This window comes from Pan troglodytes, chromosome 21, assembly GCF_028858775.2.
Source record: "Pan troglodytes isolate AG18354 chromosome 21, NHGRI_mPanTro3-v2.0_pri, whole genome shotgun sequence".
Taxonomy (NCBI): Eukaryota; Metazoa; Chordata; class Mammalia; order Primates; family Hominidae; genus Pan; species Pan troglodytes.
The window spans coordinates 41,093,027-41,120,874 of record NC_072419.2 but is presented as its reverse complement, the minus strand read 5'-3'; the positions used below and the strand labels follow the sequence as shown (position 1 = coordinate 41,120,874).

Here is a 27,848-nt window from a genome sequence, read left to right as displayed (position 1 = left end):
ATCTAGAGAGAAAAACAAGGATAGAATTATTATCCCCATTTTATGGAAGAGGAAACTGACTCTTAGTTAAATGCCTTGTCTGTGGTTATATAACATGTTAATGGCAGAGTTGAAAGGAGAACCTAAATTTCTTGTCTCTCAGGTTAAGGCTCTTCTCAATATATCACACAAACTGGGCAAAGATATTGAGTGAGTTTCAATTTAACTCTCCCATGAAGCATCCAAGCTGCTCCTATTGGCTAGCTTAAATAATTAATCAGGCCAGACATGGTGGCTCACACTAATCCCAGCACTTTGGGAGGCCAAGACAGGTGGATTGCTTGAGTTCAGGAGTTTGAGAACAGCCTGGGCAACATGGTGAAACCCCATCATTACAAAAAATACTAAATACAAAATACAAAAATTAGCCAAACGTGGTGGTGCATGTCTGTAGTCCCACCTACTCAGGAGGCTGAGGTGGCAGGATTGCTTGAGCAGGGGAGGCAGGGCAGAGGTTGCAGTAAGCCAAGATCATGCCGCCGCACTCCAGGCTGGGCAACAGAGCAAGATCCTGTCTCCAAAAAAACAAAACAAAACAAAACAATACAAAAACAATAGATCAACTCTGAGTGCTCATAGATTGTGGCAGAAGCAACACCCCAATTATTGGAATTTCAAAGTCCTATTTGGATTCGGTATAGTAGTATCTCCTAGACAGCTAAATTCCTGGGAGAAGCAGTCTTAGAAATTTCCTGCTGGGGAGGCTGCATGGCCTAGTGGTACAAGCAAGGAGTCAGGCAGACTTGAATTTGAATCCTGGCTCTACCACTTATTCACTCTATGACCTTATTCACTACATAACCCTTCAATGCTTCATTTGTTCACCTATAAAATGAAACTAAGAATTCCTATTTTACAAACCTGTTGAGAGGCCAAGGTAAGGAATTAGAGGAATAATAGAGTGCCATGGTTGTGTGTAAGCTCTGTAATTATACTGCCTAGGTTTGAATCTCAGCCTTGCTTCTAGCTAGTTGTTTCACTTCAGATATGTCACTTGACTTCTCAGAATTTCAGTTTTCCCCTATGTAAAATGAGGAAAACAAATAGTGCTTTCATAATTATTATAAGCATCAAAGGAGATAGTATTTGTTAAGCACTTAAGCATAGTTTCTGGCACACAGCTCTGTAAAAGATAATGATAATGGTAGTGGTAGTAGTGGTGGTGAAAAACCCAATACTATTTGTCTTCCAAAGCAAGAATGAGGAAGAAAGCTACTCAGTCTTGTTCTCTTCCATTTGCCAATGCCCTTTCTCCCTCTTCAACTACAAAGCCAAGAACACTAGACTAGAAGTCAGGACACTTGGCTTTGAATGTCAGCTCTGTCACATACTAGTTATGTGATCTGAAGGAAGTCATGTAGCTTCCTTGAGGTATTTTTCCTCACCTGAGGCATTAAGTTGATGACACTTTGCTTACTCTACTGGGTTGTTGTAAGTATCAAATGAGTGTTTTTATCTGCCACCAAGTATAAGATAGATATTTTTACCAGTAAAAAGCAAATTTATCTCCAAGCTTTTTCTCATGGACATTTCGATCCAGTACATTGTAGCAGATGTTGGTAGTTGCTCCTTTCATCCACTCAATGAAGATTTTCCCTTTAGTCACATCAAAGTTGTACCGAAGGAATGGGCCAGGGCATGGAGTCTTCCAGTAAAATTCCTTGGCAATGTCTCCCCAGAATTCTGCAACAGAAATGGAAGCCCAGATATCATTAATCTTCTGAGACATATTTAGCCTCAGAAGGCTTACCAGTCTATACACAGGATCAAATTATAACTTCCTTGCCCTAGGACCCACCACCTGGGTCCCTTCTTTACCTGTCTAATCTTAGCACCCACCACTTTTTTTTTTTTTTTTGGAGATGGAGGCTCACTGTGACACCTAGGCTGGAGTGCAGTGGCATGATCTCGGCTCTCCACAACCTCTGCCTCCCCGGTTGAAGCAATTCTCCTGCCTCAGCCTCCCGAGTAGCTGGGACTACAGGCGCGTGCCACCACGCCTGGCTAATTTTTGTATTTTTAGTAGAGACGGGGTTTCACTATGTTGGCCAGGCTGGTCTCGAACTCCTGACCTCGTGATCCGCCCGCCTCGGACTCCCAAAGTGCTGGGATTACAGGCGTGAGCCACCGCGCCCGGCCAGCAGCCAACACTCTTCTAACCCATCTTCTATTCTCTTGGGCTGAATCTTGACTCAAATTCTTCCTCCTGTCCTCAAGACTGCCTACTCATTTTTTACCATCTATTAAAATCAGAGCCACCTAGTACTAGCACAATGCCTAGCACAAAATAGGCAATCAGTAATTTTTTGTTGCTGTTGCCCAGGCTTGTCTTAAACTCCTGGACTCAGCTGTCCTCCTGCCTCAGCCTCCCAAGAAGCTGGGATTATAGATACACACCGAGTTCTGCTGAAATCAAGTACAATTTTTTTCACCATCTGTCTAACTAGAAAGTAAATTTTTTAATGAAGTAATTAGTAAAAAGAAAAAATTCTTCACCCACAGAACCTTCCATGACCAACTCTTTCTTCTCTTAATTCGTGCATTCTCTCTCAGCAATTATATATTGAGTACCTCCTTCTCCAGCTTCTACTTATATAAGTGTTATTCACTATGTGCCAAATGTTTCTTTAAGCTTTTCATATGTATTATCTCATTTAATCCTTACTACAACTCTAGAAGGGAGGCTTTTCTCATTTTATAAACTTGAAAATCAAGGCTCAGAGAGGCTAAATAACTTGTCTAAGGTTACACAATTACTAAGTCAAGATCTAAACTTCCTTGAGACATTTTTGCTAAAATCTGAAAGATGAATAGAAGTTTTTCTCCACTCCCATATGAAAAAAAGAGACCAAGGGCATATGTTAGGAGGAACTCCTTGAGGCTGAAACACTGAGAATAAGGGAAAGAATAGCAGGAATTGATGCATAAACTGGGCAAATCATGCAATTCTGTGTATAATAAGGAATTTGGTATATATCCCAAGAGCAATGAAAATTCATTGAAGGGTTTTAAGCAAGTGACATGATCAAATTTACATTCTTAAAATATCTGCCTGGCTATTCTGCAGAAAATGTACTCAACAGGTAAAACATATGAATGCAGAGAATTTAGGATAGTCTGAGTACTGAATCAAGAGTTAGAGGATGCCAGGCACTGTGGCTCACTCCTGTAATCCTAGCACTTTGGGAGGCCAAGGCGGGCGGATCACCTGAAATCAGGAGTTCGAGACCAGCCTGACCAACATGGTGAAACCTTGTCTCTACTAAAAATACAAAAAAAAAAAAAAAAAATTGCCAGGTGTGGTAGCGGGTGCTTGTAATCCTAGCTACTCAGGAGTGTGAGGCAGGAGAATCGCCTGAACCTGGGAGGTGGAGGTTGCAGTGAGTTGAGATTGCACCACTGTACTCCAGCCTAGGCAACAGAACAAGACTCTGTCTCAAAAAAAAAAAAAAAAAAAAAAAAATTTTGGAGGGAAGAGAAGCAATTAGAACCATTACAATGGAAGTAACCTTACAGATTATCACCCCCTCATTTCATTTCATAAGAAATAAAATTCACAGAAGCTAAGTCATTTGTTTCAGGTTACACAATTTAGAGCTTATATAGTCTAGTTGGAGAGATACGATTAACACATGAAATATTTTTTAATGTACAAGACAGAATATAATTGAAAGCTAAATCACATAGTGTACAACGTTGTAATGTATTAAAGAAATTCAAATTAAATCAACCCCAAGGTGCTATTATATACCTAGAAAACTAGTAAAAATTTAAAAAAATTATTAAGCCCAATGTCTGGGTGGCCCTGGGAAAACAGATACTCTTACACAATAATGGCATTGTAAGAAATTGGCGCAGTCTTATTAGATTGCAAGGCAATGCATGACAAGAGCCATAAAACTTTTTTTTTTAATTTCTATTATTATTATTTTTTTAGCTCGGTGTCTCGCTCTTTGTCACCCAGGCTGGAGTGCAGTGGCATGATCTCAGCTCACTGTAACCTCCATCTCCCTGGCTCAAGTGATCCCCCCATCTCAGCTGTACCCCCTCCCCCACCAGTAGCTGGAACTACAGGCGCACATTGTTTGTTTGTTTTGTAGAAACAGGGTTTGGCCATATTACCCAGGCTGGTCTTAAACTCCTAAGCTCAAGCTTTGGGAGCCCACCTTGCCCTCCCAAAGGATGCTGGGATTATAGGTGTGGGCCACCACGCCCAGCCCATAAAACTTTTTATACCCTTTTCTCTGCTATCTCAACTATAGGGAATAGACTTCAAGAAAATAATCACAAAGAAAAAAAGTGATTAGTAAAGAGATGTTTATAGCAACACTATAATAGTGAAACTGGAAACAACCCAATAGTCCAACAATAACAAACTGATGAAAACTAGTAATACAAGTAGTAATACCATAGAATAATAAATGGCCATTAAAGAGAAAGCAAATGAGAGCTAGTATTTAGTAAATGCCATTCATGTATCAGGGACTGGACTAATCTCATTTAATCTTTACGACATTATGGTCTTACAAAGTATACATTAATTATCCTAATTTTATAGATGAGAAAACTGAAGCTCAGGAAGCACAGGAAACTCTGCCAAGGACCACGCAGCTAATAACGAGAGTACAAATACTCAAAAATATTTTCAAGTGATAATAGTAGGCACATAGTATATAAAACTATTTATAAACCACATTTATGTCCATCAACAAGGAATGAAGAAAGCTGAGGTGTTTTTGTTTTTGTTTTGAGACAGGGTATCGCTGTGTCGCCCAGGCTGGAGTGCAGTGGCACAATCTTGGCTCACTGCAATCTCTGTCTCCCGGGTTCAAGCAATTCTCGTGCCTTAGCCTCCTGAGTAGCAGGATTACAGACGTGCGTCACCATGTTTGGCTACAAAACTGAATTTTATGCACACTTAGTTTTTCTGGTTTTTTTGGGGGGGGGTAGGGGTGTGTGTGTGTGTGTGTGTGTGTCAGAATCTGGATGAGTGGCATAGTTTCTAAGTACTAAAGATATTCAGAAGAGGAAAAAGGTGAGCATAAATTGGGATGATCAGTGAATGCTCTATTGGAAGTGGTGGAGTTTGACTAGGTAGAGAGAAGCAGAAGGAAATGAACAAAGGCAAGAAGGTGGGAATAAATGTGTATCCAGGATATCAAGGAGAATGATCTATCTAGAATGAGGGGAGTGGTAGCAAGTAGTGGGAGATAAGAATAGAGAGGCAGGGTGGAGCTAGATTATCTGGAGGTCTTAAAAAGAAAAGCAGAATTTTAATTAGAAACTGCCAGAAACAGGGAACTATTGAAAGTTTTTGCAGTGACATATGAAAGCATATTTCCATAATATCAATCTAATGGTGTCTTGATAAATCTACTGGAAAGACTCAAGTTGGTGAAACTAGGCAAGAGAGGACAAATTAGGAGGCTGCTTCCCTGGTAGAAATTCTGTATCTGACGGAATTTGGTGAAATGCATTCTGTGGGGTCATGGAAGAGGAATAGCATTGCTATTAGGATATGGATTCTGCAGTCAAACTGTCTTGGTTCAAATCCCAACTCCACCACTTTACACTTGATTGAATCCTGTCTTGCATTACTTGGTAATTGCTTGATTTATATTGTATCAGACTAACTACTATTTATTGAATGTGTACTGTGCATCAGGCATGTTATAGCGCATACTTATTACACACTTTAGACCTTATACAAACCCATTAGGCAAGTATTACTAGTCCTATCTTATAGATGGAAGAAAAGGAATCTCAGACAGGCTTAAAAATTTGCCTAAGACCCCACAGTAAATGAACAGCAGAGCCAGGGTCTAAATCTAGATTTTTCTGGATTTGATTCGTGGCTCATGCTTGTCCCACAACCAAACATCATGCTGCCTCCCAATGGGGGTGCAATTTTGACTCCTTGGCTAGGCGCAGTAGCTCATGCACATGTAATCACAGCACTTTGGGAGGCCAAGTCAGGAGGAAAGCCTGAGGCCAGGAGTTCAAGACCAGCCTGGGCAACATGGCAAAACCTCGTCTCTCCAAAAAATACAAAAAATTAGCTGGGTGTCATGGCGTCCACCTGTAGTCCCAGCTACCCAGGAGGCTGAAGCGGAAAGATCGCATGAGCCCAGGAGATGCAGGCTATAGTGAGCCTAGAACGGGCCACTGCACTCCAGCATGGGTGACAGAGCAACACCTTGTCTCAAAACAAACTATCTATCTATCTATCTATCTATCTATCTATCTATCTATCTGTCCTTTACCCAGACTGAGGGCAAGGGTAGGGGGATTTTCCTTATACCTTTTTTTTTTTTTGAGACAAAGTCTTGCTCTGTCGCCCAGGCTGGAGTGCAGTGGTGCTATCTTGGCTCACTGCAACCTCTGCCTCCTGGGTTCAAGCAATTCTCCTGTCTCAGCCTCTCGAGTAGCTGGGATTACAGGTGCCCGCCACCACACCCGGCTAATTTTTGTATTTTTAGTGGAGACGGGGGTTTCACCATGTTGGCCAGGCTGGTCTCGAACTCCTGACCTCAAGTGATCCGCCCGCCTCGGCCTCCCAAAGTGCTGGGATTACAGGCGTGAGCCACTGCTCCTGGCCGATTTTCCTCATACATTTTAACAGACATGGAACCATCTATCAGAACTTCTGAATTATTACTAATACAATCCCAGCCCGAGTTAAAAAAAATAAATAAAACAACTTGACATCGTAGTAACTCGTTCAGTCTTATACCGCGTAATTTCCATTAGGATGTCCGATATACTAAAAATAGATCGGGGACTCCATTACTAATCTGAGGACCCCAAGATGGGAACCAGACCCGTTATTGCCCTCAACAGTTCACAGGTTAAGGGTCTCAGGAGGCAGTGGCTGAGCTGGTGTGAAAGGGAAGCAAAGAAAGTTCTATTCGTGGCCCTCCTCCCTTCAAGGCTCCCGTCGCCCCTTAGAGACCCTCTTTTCGCCTCAGGAACTCCCCTTCTCTTCCCATGAAACTTTCACTCTCTTGGCCGACCTCCCCGTCCCAATCTCAAGGAACCTCACTTCTTCCCTCACGGAATCCCGCGTCTCCTCGCAAAAACCCGCATCTCCACCACGGACCCTCCAAGTCTGCAGGGAACTCCCCAGCTCCCATGGAACCCTCGTCTCCTCCCGGAATCCCTTTTCCATTTTCAAAGAACCGCAATTCTTCCTTCACAGAACCTCCATCTCCTCACCCACCCCTCAGCTTCCAAAGGGAGCCCCCGACTCCCCCAGGGAGCCCCCACTCTTCTCCTCACTGACACCCCCAGGCCCGCCCGGGCCGGGCCTCACCCCGCGGCTCCTCCACGGAGCGCCGGTGCAGCTCGCGGTAGCGCTGCAGCGAGGGGACGTGCGCGGAGCGGCTGACCTCGGGCGGCGGAGACCAACTCCGCGCCCGGCCTCCGGCTCCAGCTTCCTCCTGGCCCCGGCTCCCGCTGCCGCTCCGGCCCCGCTCCTCAGGAAGCCCCATCATGTCAAGTTCCTAGAACCGCGGCCGCCTTTGCGGTCGCGGCGGGTGCCGGGACTGGGAAAACAGGCCGAACTAGAGGCGGGGCCTCCGTAGAGGGGCGGGGCCTGGTGGGTGGGGGAGTGGCTTAGTCTGGCGGGTGGGCGGTGCCAGAGGGGGCGGGGCCATGTCTGGCTGGGGAGGGATCGAGGTTAGCAAGGACAGAAATACTATAAGGAAAAGTCGAGGGATAGGGGTGGAGCTGACTTGCCGGAAGGAGTGACGCCGTCGAGTGAAAGCAGAAGGGGCGGGGCAGGGTGTGACAAGGGAGAGGGTGGAACCGTGGAGTGCCAAGGGAGGGGCGGGGCCAGGCGGGACAGGAGAGGAGGTGGGCCCATGGAGTGATGGGGAGTAACCCGGCTGGTTGTGACAGGAGAGGAGGCAGAGCCATGGAGTGACCAGAGTGGGGTGGGGTCTTGGAGTGACAGATAAGGGGTTGGGTTAGGGCAAGGATCGAAAGGGAAAGGGATGGACTAAGGAGAGGAGTTGAGTAAGGTCCATCGCGGAGCCGCCCCGTGATCTGATTGCACAGTCCTATCACCAGTTCCTTCCAGGTGACACCCTTCCCTCCAGGTCCCCCCTCTCTCAGCCACACCCACATTCCCGTCCTCCGGAAAAACTTCTCCCATGACCTTGAGGGCATGCTCTGGCGACAGCATCTCCTCTCTGTTCACCCTGGAACCAGCTCAGATTTTCTCCCTCTTATGAGGACATGTCTTCAATCTCCTTGCCTTCACAAATCTCCATCCAGATCTAAAGTACAAGACTCAATAAGTGAAGACTAGGAGACACCTTCAGGTTTTTTGTAATAAGCCCACCTCCTAATTGCACAAATGGCAAACCCAGGAAAGGGAAGGAACTGGTGCACAGTCAGAGAGCAAATAACGACCAAGTTAGGGCCAAAGCTAGGTTCTTTGACTCCAGATTTGGTTTTACTTCCTCGTCAGGCTTGAAGCTAAGGCTTGTAAAATATCAAAGTCTGTGCAAATAGGAAAAATCATTCACATTCTCTTTATTGTTGTTGTTTTTGTTTTGAGATGGAGTCTCTCGCTCTGTCGCCCAGGCTGGAGTGCAATGGCACGATCTCGGCTGACTGCAACCTCTGCCTCCTGGATTCAAGCAATTCTCCTGCCTCAGCCTCCCGAGTAGCTGGAATTACAGGTGCACACCACCACGCCCAGCTAATTTTTGTATTTTTAGTAGAGATGGGATTTCACCATGTTGTCCAGGCTGGTCTTGAACTCCTGACCTCAGGTGATCTGCCCGCCTTGGGCTCCCAAAGTGCTAGGATTACAGGCGTGAGCCACCACACCTGGCCCACATTCTCTTCTTTCCTTCACAATCTCTTTACTCCACCAAGGGAAACCCCCACCACCACCACCACAACCTGGGCTTAATTACCTCTAGCTTCTCTCTAGCCCCTCCACCCCAGAAAGAAGTCAGGCAGGACCCTCCTCCATCTCTCACCTGCACTCACCACGAAGAAGTGCCCACCTCACCATCATTTCACAGACTGGCTGTCAAGGCAGGAAGGATTCTTAAATATCTAACTCCAAGAGTGATTCTGAGGCCTGAAGCGGGCAGCTCCCACCTCCTGAAGCCTACACAGGCCTTGTGATGCCATCTAGCCCAGCCTCCCTTCCCAGCTACTTCCCTGCTCTTTGCCCAGCTGACCGTAAACCTTGCACACCCTAAGCTGAAAAAAAAATCTCTCTATGGGAGACCGAGAGTCTGCCCAATCCCGAGGAGGGCGGGAATCTCAGGGCCCACTGAAGGAGTACAGACCTCTTGGGGTGGACATAGACCCCACCAAGGGGTCAGATACTTTCATCAAGGAGATATTCACTGCACCGAAGGGACACACACTTCACTGACAGTACATGGACTCCACTAAGGGAGCACAGATGTTGCTGGGGGTTCTCAGATCTGACTGAAGGGCCCTGGGCCCTGCTAATAGGACATGAATGGCTTTGAAGGGCACTTACCCTAGTGAGGAGACATGGATTTCCCCTAAGAGATACAGAGGATATAGACTTTACTAAGGAGACGTGGACCCTACCAGAGGACTCAAACTCCAGTGAGGAGCTGCCAACTACACTGTGGGAGTGGACATCACTGAGAAGGTGCAGACCTCATCAAGTGGGGAAGGGTCCCACCAGAGGGATTAGACCTCAGGGTAGTGTAATAGACCCTACAAACATCACTGAGGAGATAAGAACTCTCTGGGGTGGGGAAAGGCACAGACAATGGGTACACGTTTTGGTGATAGACTGTTACCCTCCCTGGGCACTCTTACCACACAGCTCTGAGTAGCCCTCTCCTTCCTATCCTCTCTCCCAAGTCCTACACCCAAACCCCAGAGCTGTTCCCGACACACTGCTTCCCCCTCTTGTCTATAGTTGCTACTGCAGCTGCTGTGTATATAGTAGATTTTTCAAGCACTTCAGGCCATCCCTGAGACTGGTCTGGGGTTGGGAAGAGAAAGGATGTGTGTATAGAGGCTTCACCAGCCCCCCTCTCTTCCTGTGGACTTCACAATGAAAGTTTGGAACAGAGACCTCGTAAAAGAAGGAACCTCCCTCATCCTTGGATATGGAGAAGTTCGGAGTGGAGAGAGGATGGATGAGTTTGGAGGGAATGAATCTACCAGATTAAGGCAATGATGATGATGATGATGATGATGCCATTTATTGAGTAGGTGCCAAGCCCTATACTAATCGCTTTCCATTCTGTTACTTAATCCTCATGACAACCCTCTAAAATGGGTACTATTATTCTTTCCATTTCACAGATGGGGAAACTGATAGAGAGACTAATTGTCTTGCCCAAGATTACACAGTGTTTGAGCGGTAGCAGAATAGAACCCAGACATCCAGAATATGGAGACCTATTCCCCACCTTGCCCCACTCCTGCCCTACCATCACTACCACCACTCCTTCTTTCTCAAAGTGTCCTTTCCAGAACCACATCAAAAACTCTTAAAATGATGGTAAATATTCAGGTTCCAAGGACCTCATCCCAGCCTACTGAATCATGATCGCTGGAGTGGAATCTGGGGATCCGCTTTCAAAGATCCTAACACACACTAAAGTTTGAGAATGTGGTTGAAAGAGGAGTCAGAAGTGTCGGGGTGCGGGAAGGGATCTGAGGTCAGAGGAGGGATCTGTTGTCCAAAGAGGCGTCTGCAGTCAAAGAGGCCTGGAGATGAAGCATGGGCTGGGGTTTTCAAAAGGGTTTGGGGGTGAAGACAGAGTCTGAAGTCGAAAAAGAGGTCTAAGGTCGGAGGAGGAGTCTAAAATCGGAGGAGGAGGATCTCGGAATTCAAGGAGGGGTCTGGGGTCCGAGGAGTTTGGGGTCAGAGACAGGATCTGGGGTCGAGAGGGATTTGCGGTCAGTGAAAAGGTCTGGGGCCCGAAAAGGAAGCCTGCGATTTGAGGAGGACACTAGCTGTATTCAGGCTGGAAGGAGGAAGGGGTTTGGTCCCTGAGCTGCGTAAAGTGCAGAGCCACTGAAGTCTCGCTTGCACCGCGCTCTCCCCTCGACCCTGCGCTGCCTTCCTGGCTGTCCATCTACGCGCACCTGTGTGCCAGCTGCAGGCTGACAGCGCTGAGCAGACGGGGGCGAGTCAGACCGGGACACGGCCGAGGGCTGGGAGAGGCGCCCCCTCCCGGCTGTCGCGAAGATCAGGCCCCGCCCTCCGCCCTCCCACTCCCCCGCCGCAGCCACTTCCGGCAGGCGCTGCGCTGCTGGGGGGCGCGGGCGAGGATGGCGGCGGAGAACGAGGCCAGCCAGGAGAGCGCCCTGGGCGCCTACTCGCCAGTGGACTACATGAGCATCACCAGCTTCCCGCGGCTGCCCGAGGACGAGCCCGCGCCCGCGGCCCCGCTGAGGGGCCGCAAGGACGAGGACGCCTTTCTGGGAGACCCCGACACCGGTGAGGCCCGCTGACCCCGTCCCTGCCCTGCCTTGGGAAGTCCCCGGTCTTCCTTCTTCTGTGTCGAGCATCCACCTCCAGCTCCATCTCCTTAATTCATCCCCATCTTCTTGGATCTCTCCCTTCTTCTCCCTTGTCTCTGTTAATTATTTGGTGAGGAAGGGGGTGCATTTCTGCCTTGGAGGCATAGGATGCGACAACGGAGAGGATGCTAGGGACTGCAGTAGAAGGGATTGGGCTTACCTTCTGGGAAGAACCAACTAACGATGAAGGAATGTTGAAGGGGAGATCCTAAGGAACCGCTGTGATCACCCAGAAGAGGGCTTTCTCTAGCCACAGAGGACAGGATAGGAGAAACCAAGTCAGAGACTGCAGCAAGAGGGATCCAATCTGTGCCTTAAGAGAAGTTCCCCACAGCCAGGGATTGTGAGAAGCAGAGGGTCTGGGAGAAGCGGAGAATCTCTTCATGTCTAGGGAGGGGTAAAGAGAATATGATTCCCCTCTGTTGGGTATTGGGAGACGGAGGCATGGACTGCATGACCTCTCAAAGTCCTTGGGGACTAGAACGCCTTCACTCTCCTGTGGATTACCCCACCCCTCCCTGAGCCATGGATCTGGCGGGGGTATTAGTAAGGTACTCTGCTCCCTAGGAAGCAGTCTCCAGAATTTTACTGTGTTCCCCTCAGCCCTCTGCTGGAATTGTGAGAAGTGGGGGTAAGAGAAGGAGGAGACAGGGATTGGAAGAGACCTGGGGGCAAAGAGCTCTCTGTGCATTCCTTCCCTGCTGCTCTTCCTCCTAGCCATGTGGCCCAGCTTCATCCTCCCCTCCATTCTTCATCCTTCATCCCCCATCCCTCTGTCCCTGCACGTCACTTCCTGGCATTAGAGCATCCTTCTACCTCACTCTCGCTTCCTCGCAGTGCCTGCACTTGAGCCTTGTCTCTTACCAGCCTGGCAGATGCTGCTTTTCCGGCTTGGCCCTTCCCTAGCTGCTCCCAGTCTGAAAGCCCCAAATTCTCTCCTCCTCTACACTTTCTGGTCATCTGGCCCTGACCAGCAGCCCTTGCCAACCTGACTGGACTGCACTCTGTATGGGGTGGGGGTGAGGAGATAATGAAGATGGAGTTTAGAGGTTTATGGGCATCAAATGTCAGGGCTGCGGATCAAAACTTATTTTCCAAAGGGAGTGGAATCAGGAGGTAGCAGGGAGAGGAGTGGGAAGATGTGTCGTGATGGATATCAGCCTGAAGCTAGGCCTTTTATTCAGTAGTCAGGAGTGAGACTTCTGGTCCTAATACAGCCCTGACTCACCAAGCGACAATGGGCACACCTACCCTGTCCTGGGCCTTAGTTTCCTCTTCCAGCTCAACAGAGAATGCCTGTCTCTCTTGACCTAGAGATTGGAACTGCCTGACATGTTTTCTTCTGGCCCTCTGTAAATGTCTTAGCATTTACCAAAATCTATGATTATTTATTTGTGCAATTATCTGATTACTCCCTGTCTGTAAGCCCCATGAGGGCAGGGATCATGATTGTTTTGTTCACTCTCCTTTCTCCAGCATCAAGACCTTATCCATAGGCCGGGCGCGGTGGCTCACGCCTGAGGTGGGTGGATCACTTGAGGTCAGGAGTTCAAGACCTGCCTGGCCAACATGGTGAAACCCCATCTCTACTAAAAATACAAAAATTAGCTGGGCATGGTGGTGGGTGCCTGTAATCCTAGCTACTCGGGAGGCTGAGGCAGGAGAATCACTCGAACTGGGGAGGCAGAGGTTACAGTGAGCCGAGATCACTCCACTGCACTCCAGCCTGGGTGACAGAGTGAGACTCAGTCTCAAAAAGAAACAAAAAACAAAAAACAAAACAAAATACACTGGCCGGTGTGGTGGCTCACACCTGTAATCCCAGCACTTTGGGATGCTGAGGCGGGTGGATCACCCGAGGTCAGGAGTTTGAAAACAGCTGGCCAACATGACAAAACCCCATCTCTACTAAAAATACAAAAAAAAAAAAAATTAGCCAGCCCTGGTGGCAGGTGTCTGTAATCCCAGCTACTCAGGAGGCTGAGGCAGAGGTTGCAGTGAGCGAAGATCGCGCCATTGCACTCCAGCCTGGGCAACAGAGTGAGACTCTGTCTCAAAAAAACAAACAAACAACAACAACAATAAAAACCCTCATCTCTATTTATTTATTGGGCACTCAATAATTGTTGAATGAATAAATGCATGAGAGAGAAGATCTCAGGATGAAAGAATGGTAGGAGAGAGGATGAAAGAATGGTAGGAGAGAGCAAGTTCCAAAACCTCAGGGAGTATTTTGGGAAGTTCAATACAGGCTCTGCCCTCACCTGTATGGAAATCCAGCAGAGATCCTAGTCATCTGAGCTTCTGGGAGTTTATACCTTATGCCAAATTTATGTGTCAGGTTTGTGTGTTGCCATCATTTCAGTGTAATCATTTGAATGCCATATCTCCCAATCCTACTTCCAAGCCCCAAGGCTTCCTCGGTTCACCTGGACCAGACTACAGGCTGACATGGCCTCCTGTGTTCTCAACCTGGTGGTACCATCTAGTGGCACAGCACCATCCTCTTAGCCAGGACCTTGGTTGTGCCCAGCTAGCCTCTAGCCTGCCATTCCCTAAACCCAAGTGCCAGGCACCCCACATCAGGCTCTGTGGGAAAGAGAGCTAGACAGTGATCATTCCAAAGTTGGGAAATACTTTCTTTCTTCTGAGCTCCAAGCCCTTGTGTTCCTTTCTCTCCCAGGCCTGTGTCTCCGGATGTCCTGCAAGTGCCTCATCTATAGCATGTTCTATTTTGAACTCATCATATCCCTTCCCCATGCACCTGCTCTTCCTCCACTGCCATTCTCCATTAACGACACTGCCAGTCACCCAGTCTCCCAATAATGAATGGCATGCTGGACTCCTCCTTTTCTTCTCATTTCCAAATGGTGATCAAGTGCTCTCTGCACCCCTCCTAAGTATCTTCCAAATTCCTACTCATCATCCCTGTCATCACCACTGTAGACTAAGCCACCAACCTCTCTTATCAATATGATTCACAGGCTCCTAGCTACTCCTCCTGCCTCCTCCCTCTTGCCCAGTCCCCACCCCAATCCATCCATCGCTTCTGGTCATGTCACTCCCTGGTTCAGACATCTTTGGTGATTCTGCCGGGCATAGTGGCATACACCTGTAATCCCAGCATTTTGGGAGGCTAAGGTGGGCAGATTGCTTGAGCTCAGGAATTCAGAACCAGCCTGGGCAACATGGTGAAACCCTGTCTCTAGAAAAAATACAAAAATTAGCCAGGTGTGGTGGTGCATGCCTGTCTGTAGTCCCAGCTACTCGGGAGGCTGAGGTGGGCAGATGGCTTGAGCCCTGAAGGTTGAGGCTGCAGTGAGCTGAGATTATACCACTGCACTCCAGCCTGGGCAACAGAGTGAGACACTGTTTCAAAATTATATATATATATATATATATTTTTTTTTTTTTAGTGATTCTCCCCTTAAGGGAATAAACAACAAGCCAGGGATGACCCTAGCCTCTAGCCAAGATCACTCTCCTAAACTCTGGACTTGTATAATCAATTTTGTTCAGGATTATTTTGTTATAAACCCAGTTTAACTGAGCTACATCCAAAAAGAGAATTTTACTGGGTAGCATAACTGAAAAGTCCAGGGATATGGGGTTTCAGGCATAGCTGGATTAAGGTACCTAAAAAGGAATGGACTTTTCTCCATCTTTTGCTCTGCCTTCTTTTGGTGGGCTTCATTGGCAGAAGGCCTCCCATTTTATTAGGGGCAAAATGCCCCCAGCAGCTACAGGCTTACATCCTACCAACTTAGCAACTTAAGTGTAATAGAAAGAGGAGCCTTTCTCTTTCCCAGTAGTTCCAGCAAAATAACAAAGTTTGGGTCTTATTGGCCTGGCTTTGTTCACATTGCCTGTTACTGCACAGAGGTACCTGTTCTGACTGGCCAAGTCTGAGTTATATACTTTGGTCAGGGATGAGGGAGTTGGCTGAGAGAGGAGAGAGAATGTTCCTTAAAAGAAAATTGAATGAGAAGTGGTATCCAAGCAGATACCAGGGATGAGCCCTGAAGGTAAAAATTAGATATCTACTAGGCCAACTGCCTCCAGACAGCTTCTTATGGTGTCCCACAAATTTATAATAACCAAAATTGAACTTGTCATCTTTCTCCCAAAAGACTTATTCCTTCTGGTTGCAAATTAATCTTTTTCCAGTATCCTGCTGTTGCTCTTCCCTATCAGTAAAATCAACACTGTTATTGCCCTAGCTGTTCCACAGTGCACATAGTAGGTACTCAGTAAATATTTTTATTGTATAAATCAATAACTTTATGATGGACTGGTGGAGTAGAGAGTCTTGAATAGCTATGATAGGGACATGTCACCTTTACCTCCTGGATCCTTATATCTGACTGGAGAAAACAAATTAAACCATACCTAGGGCCGGGCACAGTGGCTCACGCCTGTAATGCCAACACTTTGGGAGGCCAAGGCGGGCGGATTGCTTGAGGCCAGGAGTTTGAGACCAGCCTCATGGCCAACATGGTGAAACCCCATCTCTACTAAAAATACAAAAATTAGCTGGGCGTGGTGGTGCATGCCTATAATTCCAGCTTCTTGGGAGGCTGAGGCATGAGAAATGTTTGAACCCAAAGGCGGAGGTTGCAGTGAGCCGAGATTGCACCACTGCATTCCAGCCTGGCAGGAAGACTATCTCTCAAAAACAAAGCAATAAGTACCAAGAAATAGCAACAAAAATTAGCTTGTAAGGTTGGTTTCTGAGGGTAGAAATGGCTCTTGATGCCATGTGGAGCAATGGGAAGGAGGCTTTCTAGTTACACAGACTCTTGGTCCTGCCACTTATTCATTTTATTTTATTTTATATTTTACTTTAAATTTTTTGAGATAGGGTTTCACCCTGTTGCCCAGGCTGGTGGGCAGTGGCTCACTGCAGCCTCAAACTCCCAGGCTGAAGTGATGCTCTTACCTCAGCCTTTCGAGTAGTTGGGACAACAGGTGCACACCACCATTCCTGGCTAATTAAAAAAATTTTTTTGTAGAGACAGGAGTCTTGCTATGTTGCCCAGGCTGGTCTTGAATACCTGGGCTCAAACAATCCTCCCACCTCGGCCTCCCAAAGTGCTGAGATTACAGACGTGAACCACCAAACCTGGCCCACTTACTCATTTTATACCTGAGATGGGCAATATCACCTTTCTCGGTCTTAGTTTTCTCATCTGTAAAGTGGCGAGAGTGGGACTTATTTCATAAAGTCTTGGGAACACTTCAATGAGGGAATATATGTAAAATGCTTAATATGTAGTCAGCATCAATAAATATAAGTTCAAAACCCTTTCCCACACTTCTTTTGAAACTTCTAATGCCGGGTGCTGTGGCTCACGCCTGTAATCCCAACACTTTGGGAGGCTGAGGCGGGAGGATTGTTTGAGCTCAGGAGTTTGAGAACAGCCTGGGGAACATAGCAAGACCTTGTCTCTATTAACAACAATAGCAACAACAACAACAACAACAACAACAAGACATTTCTAGGGGCCAAGGAGAGTTCTGTGCCTACAGTGGGTGTTTAATGTCTGTTTGTTTGGATGAATTCCAGTTTTATTTACAGACTCTGTGATGCTGATGTTGAGGGTTAGAGGCAAGCATTATGAAGTGAGGGAGAGTCTCAGAAGATAACCTTTTTTTGAAAATAAAGTTTAAAAACAGCAGGGTGCGGTGGCTTATGCCTGTAATCCCAACACTTTGGGAGGCTGAGGCAGGCAGATCACCTGAGGTCAGGAGTTCAAGACCAGACTGGCCAACATGGTGAGACCCTGCCTCTACTAAAAATATAAAAAATTAGCTAGGCGTGGTGGCATGTGCCTGTAATCCCAGCTACTCAGGAGACTGAGGCAGGAGAATCACTTGAACCTGGGAGGTGGAGGTTGCAGTGAGCTGAGATTGCGCCACTGCACTCCAGCCTGGGCGACAGAGAGAGACTCTGTCTCAAAAACAAAAACAAAAACAAAAATTACATGTTCATGATAAAAAAAAAAAAGCAATAGTGAGGAAGAATAAAAAAGTCCCCTTTCCCATTCCTATCTCCCTGTAATTTTTCCTTTTCATTTCAAAATATATGTGTTAATTTTTTTTAGAGACAGGGTCTTTCTATGTTGCCCAGCCTGGAGTGCAGTGGCTATTCATATTGCAATCATACTGCAGCTTTGAACTTCTAGACTCAAGTGATCCTCCTGCCTCAGCCTTCTGAATAGCTGGGCTTACAGGCATGCACGAGCACTCCCGGTTTATGTATTGATTTCTAAAAAGGAAATATATATAAGTGGTAAAAATTTCAAACCAAAAAAACTCCCACCCCATCTCATTCCCATCTTCAGCATCCTTTCCCAAGAGTAACTTCTGTAATAATTTATAAACATTTCTTGCATATATCATCATTTAATCTATATATTTGGTTTCTTATTTACACAAAAGATGGGACTGTGGATCATGTAGGTCTTTAAACACCACAAGGAGCTTAGATGTTTATTATGTTGGCATCAGTGAACCACGTATTTTAAACAGAACAATAAAATGGTCAGTTTTTAATATTATCACATAGACTTTTAAAGGGGTTATAGTCCTAGTGCATAGTAGCAGGTACTAAAAAAATTGAATGAATAAACTTTAAAAAACATATTGTGAGTACAGCATGAGGTCAAGGTAAAGTAAAGACTATTTCTTTACTGTTCACAAACACCTAGGACCTTTAGGCCATTTAGGGACCTGGGTTCACAGCTAATAACACTCAGAGGAGGGAGCTATGGGATGGAAGAGGGTCTCAGCCCTGGTCAAGGTGGAAAAGGAATAGAAATAACTTGGAGTGAGTACCTACAGTGCACTGGGTGCACATCACCTCATGGAATCCTTGTACCCCTATCCCACCAGTTAGGGATTAGTTCCATTACTAGAATGAGGAAGGTGAGGTGCATGACTTGACTGACTTGTCCATAGCCACCAGCAAATAGTGAGCTTTCAGTTCTCTCCTACCTCCACTCTTATCGTCCTCCAGTTTGTCTCCAGACAGTAGACAGAGGGATCATTTTAAAACACAAAACAGGCCGGGTGCAGTGGCTCATGCCTGTAATCCCAGCGCTTTGGGAGGCTGAGGTGAGTGGATCACTTGAGGTCAGGAGTTTGAGACCAGCCTGGGCAACATGGCGAAATCCCATCTCTACAAAAAATACAAAAATTAGCCAGGTGTAGTGGGGCATGCCTGTAGTCTCAACTACTCAGGAAGCTGAGCTGAGGTGGGAAGATGGCTTGAGCCTGGGAGGCAGAGGTTGCAGGGAGGCAGAGGTTTCAGTGAGCTGAGATGGTGCCACTGCACTCCAGCTGGGGTGACAGAGCCAGACCCTGTCTCAAACAACAACAATAACACACAGAACAGATGGTTTCACATTCTTGCTTAAAACTCCCTAGTAGTGGGCCGGGTGTGGTGGCTCACACCTGTAATCCCAGCACTTTGGGAGGCTGAGGCAGGTAGATCACCTGGGGTCAGGAGTTCGAGACCAGCCTGGCCAATATGCTGAAACCCTGTTTCTACTAAAAATACAAAATTACTCAGGCATGGTGGCATGTGCCTGTAATCATAGCTACTGGAGAGGCTGAGGCAAGAGAGTCGCTTGAACCCAGGAAGCGGAGGGTGCAGTGAGCCAGGATTGTGCCATTGCACTCCAGCCTGGGCAACAAGAGCGAAACTCCATCTCAAAAACAAACAAAAATAGCCTCTCGAGTAGTGACCTCCCATAATCCTTAGGGTAAAACCCAAGCTTCTCCCCAGGCTGGTAGAGCCCCACATATCTTCCTTTTTTTTTTTTTTTTCTTTTGAGACAGAGTCTCACTCTGTCACCCAGGCTGGAGTGCTGTGGCGCGATCTCGGCTCACTGCAACCTCCACCTTGTGGGTTCAAGTGACTGTCGTGCCTCAGCCTCCCAAGTAGCTGGAATTAGAGGCACAGATCACCATGCCCAGCTAATTTTTGTATTTTTAGTGGAGCCAGGGTTTCACCATGTTGGCCAGGCTGGTCTCAAACTCCTGACCTCAAGTGATCCACCTGCCTCGGCCCCCCAGAGTGCTGGGATTACAAGATTGAGCCACTGCGCTCAGTATGTATCTGGCCTAGCTTCCACCCTTACTACTCTTTCCCCATGCCTGCTACACCAGAGCCGCCCAGGCCTTGGTTATTTTTTTTCCTAATGTGCCAAGCTCATTCCCACTTTAGGGCCTTTGCATCCACTGTTCCCTCTTTCCAGAACATTCCACACCATACTCTTTGCTCTACATTATAGCTGGCTCCTTCTCATCCCTTAGTTTTCAGCTTAAAAGTCACTTCCTGAGAGGCCTTCCCTGATTTCTGCAGCTAAGGAGTCCTCCCTCCCCTACCACCATTATTCTGTCATTTCCTCCTTTTTCTTCATAGCACCTGCCACAACTTGTAATTATAGACTCCTTTGCTTATTGGCTTTTTCTTCCAGGGCTCTATGAACCACATGAGGGCAGGAACTATCTGTTCCCGTCCCCTGGCACCTAGCATAGGGCTCTCCATATTTAAGGAATGAGTGAGCGGATAACTGAAGTGAGGTTGGAAGGCAGGGTCCCTCCACTCTGTTTATGTAGCTGCCTCCTTGCATGGAAGGCTGGGCCCCAAATGGGGCAGGATCCGATTTCCACTGAGGACTGGAACCCCCACCCCACCCCCCAGGAAGTGTTCTCAGCCCTGGGCCCTGGGTGCCAGGAAATTTGGCCTAGGTATCAGGGAGGGGCGGGAATCCAGCCTCCCTGCTGCCCAGCTGGGGAGGTCCCTGTCTCCTCCTAGCCGGGCACCGTTGCCCCGCCTGTCCTGGGGTGCACGCGAAAATGAGGAAAGGTGAGTAGTGCTAGCCAGTGCGGGGATTGTGTGGCAGGGGCGGGGCAGGGAAAGCGCCGAATAGTCCCACCTGGAGGGTGGGCAGGGCCAGATAGGAGATGCCCAGACCGACCCCGGCTGCCTGCCCGCAGACCCGGACTCCTTCCTGAAGTCTGCACGGCTGCAGCGGCTGCCATCGTCGTCGTCGGAGATGGGCAGCCAAGACGGGTCGCCGCTACGCGAGACACGCAAAGACCCGTTCTCCGCCGCAGCGGCGGAGTGCTCCTGCCGCCAGGATGGGCTCACGGTCATCGTCACGGCCTGTCTCACCTTCGCTACCGGTGTCACCGTGGCGCTGGTCATGCAGATCTACTTCGGGGACCCCCAGGTGAGGGGGACAAATGGGGAGGGGGAGGAAACTGGGGAGTGGGGAGTGGGGTAATGTTTGAGGAACCGTGGAAACTGGGGAATGGCTGAGTGGTGGAAGGGGAGAGAGGGTGGTGACTTGGGAGAGGAAGGTCCCAAAGAGAGGAGCTCCAGGGCATGAGGGAGACAGAACAAGGGGACAGAACAAGGAAGAATAAGGACAGATCCATTAGGAGGCACTTGGGGTAATGAGGGCAGAGTCAAGGCAACAAGGGGGCAGGGCTTCGACCTTCATGCCGCGTAGAGTTCTAGGGCTAGTGGAGGTGCCCTAGGGAGGTGGACAGCTCCTCCTGCCCCCACCAAGTCCTCTTTCCCCTCCCAGATCTTCCAGCAGGGTGCCGTGGTGACCGATGCTGCCCGCTGCACTTCACTGGGCATCGAGGTGCTCAGTAAACAGGGATCTTCTGTGGACGCAGCGGTGGCAGCAGCCTTGTGTTTGGGTATCGTGGCTCCACACAGTTCTGGCCTGGGCGGGTAAGGAGCAGTGGAGGTCGGGGTCCCCCAGGCCTACTTCTTGCCTCCAGGTCTGTAGGCCTCATGTGCAGCATTCCTAACTTAGGGAGAGGGGCTTTTGGGCCCCAACTCCTTGCATTTTCTCTTTCTACACCAAATTTCACCCCCTTCTCCCTGGATGGAGTCAGAAGAGCAAAGCTACCTTATGGAAAACCTGAAAGTGTTTTCAGAAGCTTTTTTTTTTTTTTTTTTTTTTTTTTAACTAGAAAAAGAAATTTGTAAACCATAAATTAAGGTGCACAGGTGGAGGTACACTGTCATCAATTAAGGCAGAGATATTTCAACTTCTAGGATCATAAATCCCTATGGGTCTGATGAAAAGCCTTGGACCCTCTGTCCTCCAAAAATACACCCTGCACTAAGAACTCTTAGAAGTTACAAGCTGGCCACCCATGGGCAACACCCAGCACACAGACTGGTTTGGTTTAGACACTGAACTGTCTTAAAATTTTGTTTGCTTTTGTTAAAAAGTTGAGAATTTTCATAAAAATCCAGATTTCCAACATCTCTTGAACAATCGGGAAATCCGATAACAACTTGGGCCCACATTCACACATGGCTGAAGTTATCTGGCGTGGAATAGAAGCTGCTTCCCATGATGGGCATGCACTGTCCAGTTTGCCGTAGTTTCTACCACTTCCTCTTCTCTGTCCTGCTTGCCTTAGTTTGTCATTTGGCTGTGGGCATTTAAGTTTGCAGCCCCCATCTTAGACGTAAATAAGCTACAGAAAAGGAACAAGCTGACAAAGTTCCTATCTTGGCTCCTGTAAGACCAGCTCTCCAAGCCGTACCAAAGAAATTCCTCTTTTGGTTTTGCATGTTGTATCCTTACATAATCCAGTCCTGGGGGAGGGGCAAGGGACATACCAAGTAGACAGGTGCAGGAAGCTGGCAGGGGTCCAGCTCTGGTCCAGGGTGGGGGCAGGGGGCAGAACATCCTGTTCTGCCAGTCTCTGGGCTTTTCCTAATCAGGGATTAAAGTCTCCAGTGACAGGATAGAAGAGGTCCATGGACCCTGGGTCTCCAACCCTCTTGGTTTTGCTCCCATCCTCTTAGGGTGGCTGAGTCTGTGAATCCATGCTGGGGAGGGAGCTCAGACACCTGACCCCAAATGAAAAACTGAGCCTACAGCTCTCACCACTGGGGGTGGAGGGGCAGCAGATTCATTGTACAGAGGGGTAGCATGTTATCATCACACTTCCCCTTCTGTGTCTCTCCCAGTGGGGGCGTGATGCTGGTACATGACATCCGACGAAATGAGAGCCACCTAATTGATTTCCGGGAGTCCGCACCAGGGGCCCTCAGGGAAGAGACCCTGCAAAGATCCTGGGAGACCAAGGTGGGGACCCTGGTGAGAAGAGAGAGTTCAGGGGAGTCTCTCTTCATTGCCCTTCTGGTAACCCAAGCATTAATTTGCTAAGTATTTACCAGGGGAGTGGGAAAAAGAGTTGAGCAGGATTCTCTTAGGCTATGAGAGAGTCAGGCAGCCCCCAAGATAAAATAATGAACTAGAAAATCTGGAACCTTACTTCTCTGGGAATCTTACCTATCTGGCACATGGGAAGGAAGAAAAAAGGCTACTGAGTACCCTGAAATGTCACGAAGTTGATGCAATGAAACTCACACATCTCACTCTGAGCCAGTTGACTATAACTTTCCCAGCCCCTGACATATTGGAAGATTAGAGGGGAATTGCCAGAAGTAAACCAACTGTCTGCTGAAAGAAAAAGAAGATATCGAATAACTTGGAAAAATGGGTACTTAGTGCGGTGGCAAAAGCCAAACACACCCCTGAGTCTTCAGAGCTCAGAGTAATGGTGGGGTGAAACTGAATAGGTTAAATGAAGGTCCCTTGTCCACCATTTTAAAAGGTAGGGTTGCCTGGGCACAGTGGCTCACACCTGTAATCCCAACACTCTGGGAAGCCAAGGCAGGAGGATTGCTTGAGGCCAGGAGTTTGAGACCAGCCTGAGTGACATAGTGAGACTTTGTCTCTACAAAAAATGCCTTGAAATTAGCCAGGCATGGTAGCATGCGCCAAGGATCGCTTGACTTGAGCCCAGGAGTTGGAGGCCACAGTGAGCTATGACCATGCCACTGTACTCCAGCCTGGGTAACAGGAAAAAAAAAAAAAAAAAAAGCAGGGGTTGGTGAAATCCAATGTAGACAGGTGTCTTTCTACACTGGTTATGTCCTGGCTCTTAAAAGAGTTTTGCTTAATTTATAAATCCCCCAACTACGGCAGCTAAAAGAGGCCTTTCTGCATTTGCTGATAGGAAGTCAGGGAGATGGGAGGGGTGCCTGCTTGGGAAAGCTTGTCCCTCCCCTGGGATACTTGGCCTGTGTCTCTCCCCTGTGCCAGCCATCCCTGGCTTGGGGCTCTGCGGAGTTCAGCCCAGCACCCCCCTTCCAGTGACCTGGTCTCCTCTCTCCCTCGCCTACCCGCCTTGCCCAGCCTGGGCTCTTGGTGGGGGTTCCCGGAATGGTGAAGGGGCTACATGAAGCTCACCAGCTCTATGGCAGGTAACAACCCTCCCCCTGGGGACCAGGGACCCCCGTTTGCATCTCTCCTTGGGTGGCCTTCTCCTACTTCCCTGGATTCTTCCTTTCCCAACTCCCCCTCCTAATATCCCCTTCCCTTGCCAGGACTCTCCTTCCCAGGAACCCCCCTTCCCCCGGACCCCTCCTCATTCCCCCAGGACCTCCTCCACCCCCTGCTCTCCGGCCCCCCCAGGCTGCCATGGTCCCAAGTCCTGGCCTTCGCAGCAGCTGTGGCCCAAGATGGCTTCAACGTGACTCATGATCTAGGTCAGTGGGGCCTGGGGATTTGGGAGAGACATGAGGTTGATGGAGAAGGGTAGAATCTTTGAGATTTGGAGCCCAAGCCAGAGAGGCCCTCTCTTCCAGTTTGCTCCTCAGACCCCCTCCCCACCTTATCCCACCCTCACCTGGAGGCGGCCTTAAACGAGGGGGTCTGGGAAGGGCCCTTAGACATCCCTGCCTCGCGCTTAACAGGCTCCTGGGGGTCAGGGCACTTAGGGTGGGCCACTCTGCCCCCATCTACCCCACCTATTGCGCGTCTCATCCGGTCCAGTCCTGGCGTCCCGCCCTGCCCAGCCTCCCGTCCCTGCCCCTAGCCCGTGCCCTGGCTGAACAGCTGCCACCCAACATGTCCGAGCGCTTCCGGGAGACGTTCCTGCCATCGGGCCGCCCGCCACTACCTGGCTCATTGCTGCATCGGCCCGACCTGGCTGAGGTGCTGGATGTACTTGGCACCTCCGGCCCGGCTGCCTTCTACGCAGGTGGCAACCTCACACTGGAGATGGTGGCCGAGGTAAGTGCTCGTGTTGTGCGGGTGGGGGCATGCCCCAAGGTCCCTATTGCAGGACATCCGCGTCCGCATTTTTTCCTTCCTTCCCTCCCTCCCTCCCTTTCTTTCTATATTATTTACTGTGGATTATGTTCATTTGAAATTCTAGAATAGTCAAAACTAACCTCTAGTGACAGAAATCAGATCAGTGGTTGGTGGGGCTGGGAGGAGCTGACTGGGATATGACATGAAAAACCTCCTGGGATGATGGAAGTGTTGTCTTTTTTTTTTTTTTTTGAGACGGAGTCCCGCTGTGTCACCCAGGCTGGAGTGCAGTGGTGCGATCTTGGCTCACTGCAACCTCCGCCTCCCAGGTTCAAGTGAGTCTCCTGCCTCAGCCTCCCGAGTAACTGGGATTACAGGTGTGCACCACCACACCCAGCTAATTTTGTATTTTTAGTAGAGATGAGGTTTCACCATGTTGGCCAGGCTGGTCTCGAACTCCTGACCTCAAGAGATCCACCTGTCCTGGCCTCCCAAAGTGCTGGGATTACAGGTGTGAGCCCCCACGCCTAGCCAGAAGTGTTCTGTCTTGATTCAGAGGTACCTTTGGGCTTCTCAGGGGTGATGCCAGCCTGTGCAGGGGCTTGTCATGTCCCTCCCAGGCCTGGTGGAGACCCAGTATCGGCCTCAGCTTCCCTAAGCTCACAATCCTTCCCTGCTTTTGGGTTTTCTAGGGACTGAGGGAAGCACCTCTTTCATTGTTGAGTATCAAGACTGGGGAGATTGACACAGAAGTTTACCATCCAATCCCAAAGAGTCCCAGTCTCAGGCAGTAACAGATGTGAGAACTGTCATTAATAGTGCAAAAGTCCTAATGGAAAATTATGTTCATGGTAAGGATGCATAGACCAACTCAGTGGTTCTCTCATCTGAGCAATGGGGATGATTATATCTGTCTCTGCCATACAGTTGTGGGAATTAAATAGGTCTGTTATTCATTCAACATTCACAGAGTGCCTGCTCTGTGCCAAGCCCTATGCTGGGCACTGGATGTGGCGATAGACTCAAACAGACTTAACTGGGAAGTCCAGGAGATTACTGGCTTTAGATTCTTCTGTGTCCAGATTATCAATCCACTGTGTTAGGATTTGCTCTCCCTCTTTCTCTTTCTCTCTCTCTCAACTCTACTTTCCTTTGTTTGGATTCACTATCAGATCCTTTCCACCTGCTCCCCACCAGCCCATATCAGGCCATCCTTCCAGCAAGCTATCCCAGAGAAAGAGCATTTTTCCTTCCCAGTAGTTCCAGCAAAAGCCTCCAGGTTGTGTCTTATTAGCTCATCATAGGTTTCATGACTATTCCCAAATCAATCACTGTGGCACAGAAGGGAATGCCCCAATTGGCCAGGCCTGGGTTGTGTGCCCTTTCCTGGAGGTGGCAAAGGGAATGCAGGAGATTGTAACAAAGACCATCAGATCTTTGATAAAAAGAAACCCAAAGTTGAGTTTATTAACTTGCCAGAAAAAGGAACTCAAGAATTCAAATGGGCCAGGCATGGTGGCTCACGCCTGTAATCCCCACTTTGGGAGGCCAAGATGGGTGGATCACTTGAGCTCAGGAGTTTGAGACCAGCCTGGGCAACATAGTGAGACCCCATCTCTACAAAACATACAAACATTAGCCAGGTGTGGTGGCATGTGCCTGTAGTCCCAGCTACTCAGGAGGCTGAGGCAGGAGGATCATCTGAGCCTGGGAAGGTTGAGGCTACAGTGAGCCATGATCATGCCACTGCATTCCAGCCTGGGCGACAGAATGAGACCCTGCCTCAAAAAAAAAAAAAAAAAAAAAAAATCAATGTGTAATTCTCTGAAGATAGATAACTCAAGGGTTTCAAGTACTATAAGGTACAAAAAAGGAAAGGATTCAGAGTGATTATGCTAATTTAGGGTTGACAGCACACTGGATAGGATGGAATGAGCCCATTGGTTTGTACAAGATTGGTTCATTGGTCAATAATGAGGGCTTGGTTATGTCCAATAAGGGTCAGTCCTTCTAGGATCACTCAAAGTCATGGTTTTCTAGTGGCTTTAGTTGGTTGTGGTGAGATGCAGCATTCAGTTTTGGTATCTCCTAGGCAAGTGTGCCATAAGTGGAAAACCTTCCTTTTACATAGGCAGAGAGAGCAGCAGGTACAAAGACACGAAGGCATGAGTTCAGGAACTGCAGGTCACTCTGCAGCTGCATAGAGCTCACTGGGGAACAGCAGGACATGAGGTGGGAGGGGTAGGCTGGGGCCAGATCACAAAAAGTCTTGAATGGCAAGCTAAGGAGGTCATTCATGGAATGTACCCAGTGTGATGCCTGGCACATGATAGGTGCTCAATGTTAGTGCTTTTCCCCCTTCCTTTTTCCTGAGGTGTCTAGGGATAATGGGGTCTCTAAAGGCCACGATGGGGGTTGCAGAAGGCACAGAAGTTATAAACAGCTGATCTGTCTGTGATCCAAACGTGTTATAGGCCAAAACCACCATGTCACAGTGGTGGGAGGTCATTCCCTCATTCTCTTCCCTCCAGGCTCAGCACGCAGGGGGTGTCATAACCGAAGAGGACTTCAGCAATTACAGCGCCCTTGTGGAGAAGCCTGTGTGTGGCGTGTACAGAGGTGACCTCTCCCCCGGCTCCCAGGGTCCCCACTCAGGAGAAGCCTCCCAGTCCATGGCCACATCGTTTTGGCCTAGAGACTCCTCTCCATTTCACAGGAGAGAAACTAAGGCAGTGAGCTACCTGGGCAGTCAACTGTTGAAGCAAACCAGAGTCAGCCCACCTTCTGAAAAGTAGCTGTGGGGTCAGTTACCCCAAGTATTTAGGATATTGGGGGGTGGACCTGGTCAAAGGGTCCAACCTGGAAGTTGGGGTTCTGGCCATAGGTTTTCTTGATTTGGGCTCTGTGTTGCCTCTGCCCTTTCCCCAGCAGCGCTGTCACTGCCCTGTACTTCCTAAGAATTTTTAAGACAAAGTCCATCCAAGCTTCACAGTAGAATGAACCCTTCAAGACAGTCATAGACCCAGCTCCTCATAGTGCCAAAAAGAAATTGAGGCCCGAGGAGGGAATATAACTTAACTGGCCAAACTCAAGAAAACCAACAGGGAACCCAGAAAA

General features: G+C 48.4%; 2 protein-coding genes across 11 annotated transcripts in view; one reads left to right on the top strand and one right to left on the bottom strand.

Annotated features, from left to right (window-relative positions):
- ACSS2 (acyl-CoA synthetase short chain family member 2) overlaps positions 1-9,143 on the bottom strand; it is a 52,662-nt gene extending 43,519 nt beyond the window's left edge. For 3 of the 5 annotated variants that reach the window (XM_009437081.4, XM_514806.7, XM_009437082.4), the window contains exons 1-2: positions 7,352-7,621; positions 1,527-1,722 (exon numbers count right to left, since the gene is read on the bottom strand). In XM_009437081.4, coding sequence (XP_009435356.1) covers positions 1,527-1,722; positions 7,352-7,532 — 377 coding nt within the window. In that variant the 5' untranslated portion in view covers positions 7,533-7,621. Of the gene's footprint in view, positions 1-1,526; positions 1,723-7,351; positions 7,646-9,042 lie in introns of those variants that run through there. The other 2 variants (XM_016937745.3, XM_001161837.6) reach the window with 2 other exon arrangements.
- A 2,134-nt stretch (positions 9,144-11,277) lies between these two features.
- The window catches only part of GGT7 (gamma-glutamyltransferase 7), a 28,179-nt gene continuing 11,608 nt past the window's right edge, over positions 11,278-27,848 (top strand). For 4 of the 6 annotated variants that reach the window (XR_010154203.1, XR_010154205.1, XM_016937742.3 and 1 more), the window contains exons 1-8: positions 11,278-11,500; positions 20,590-20,825; positions 21,186-21,337; positions 22,598-22,715; positions 23,832-23,899; positions 24,111-24,184; positions 24,514-24,710; positions 27,263-27,350. Coding sequence is in view for 3 of the 6 variants with exons in the window: in XM_016937742.3 (XP_016793231.3) it covers positions 11,332-11,500; positions 20,590-20,825; positions 21,186-21,337; positions 22,598-22,715; positions 23,832-23,899; positions 24,111-24,184; positions 24,514-24,710; positions 27,263-27,350 (1,102 nt within the window). In the remaining 3 variants the exon portion in view is untranslated. Of the gene's footprint in view, positions 11,501-20,589; positions 20,826-21,185; positions 21,338-22,597; positions 22,716-23,831; positions 23,900-24,075; positions 24,185-24,513; positions 24,711-27,262; positions 27,351-27,848 lie in introns of all 6 variants that reach the window. The other 2 variants (XR_010154204.1, XM_063802846.1) reach the window with 1 other exon arrangement.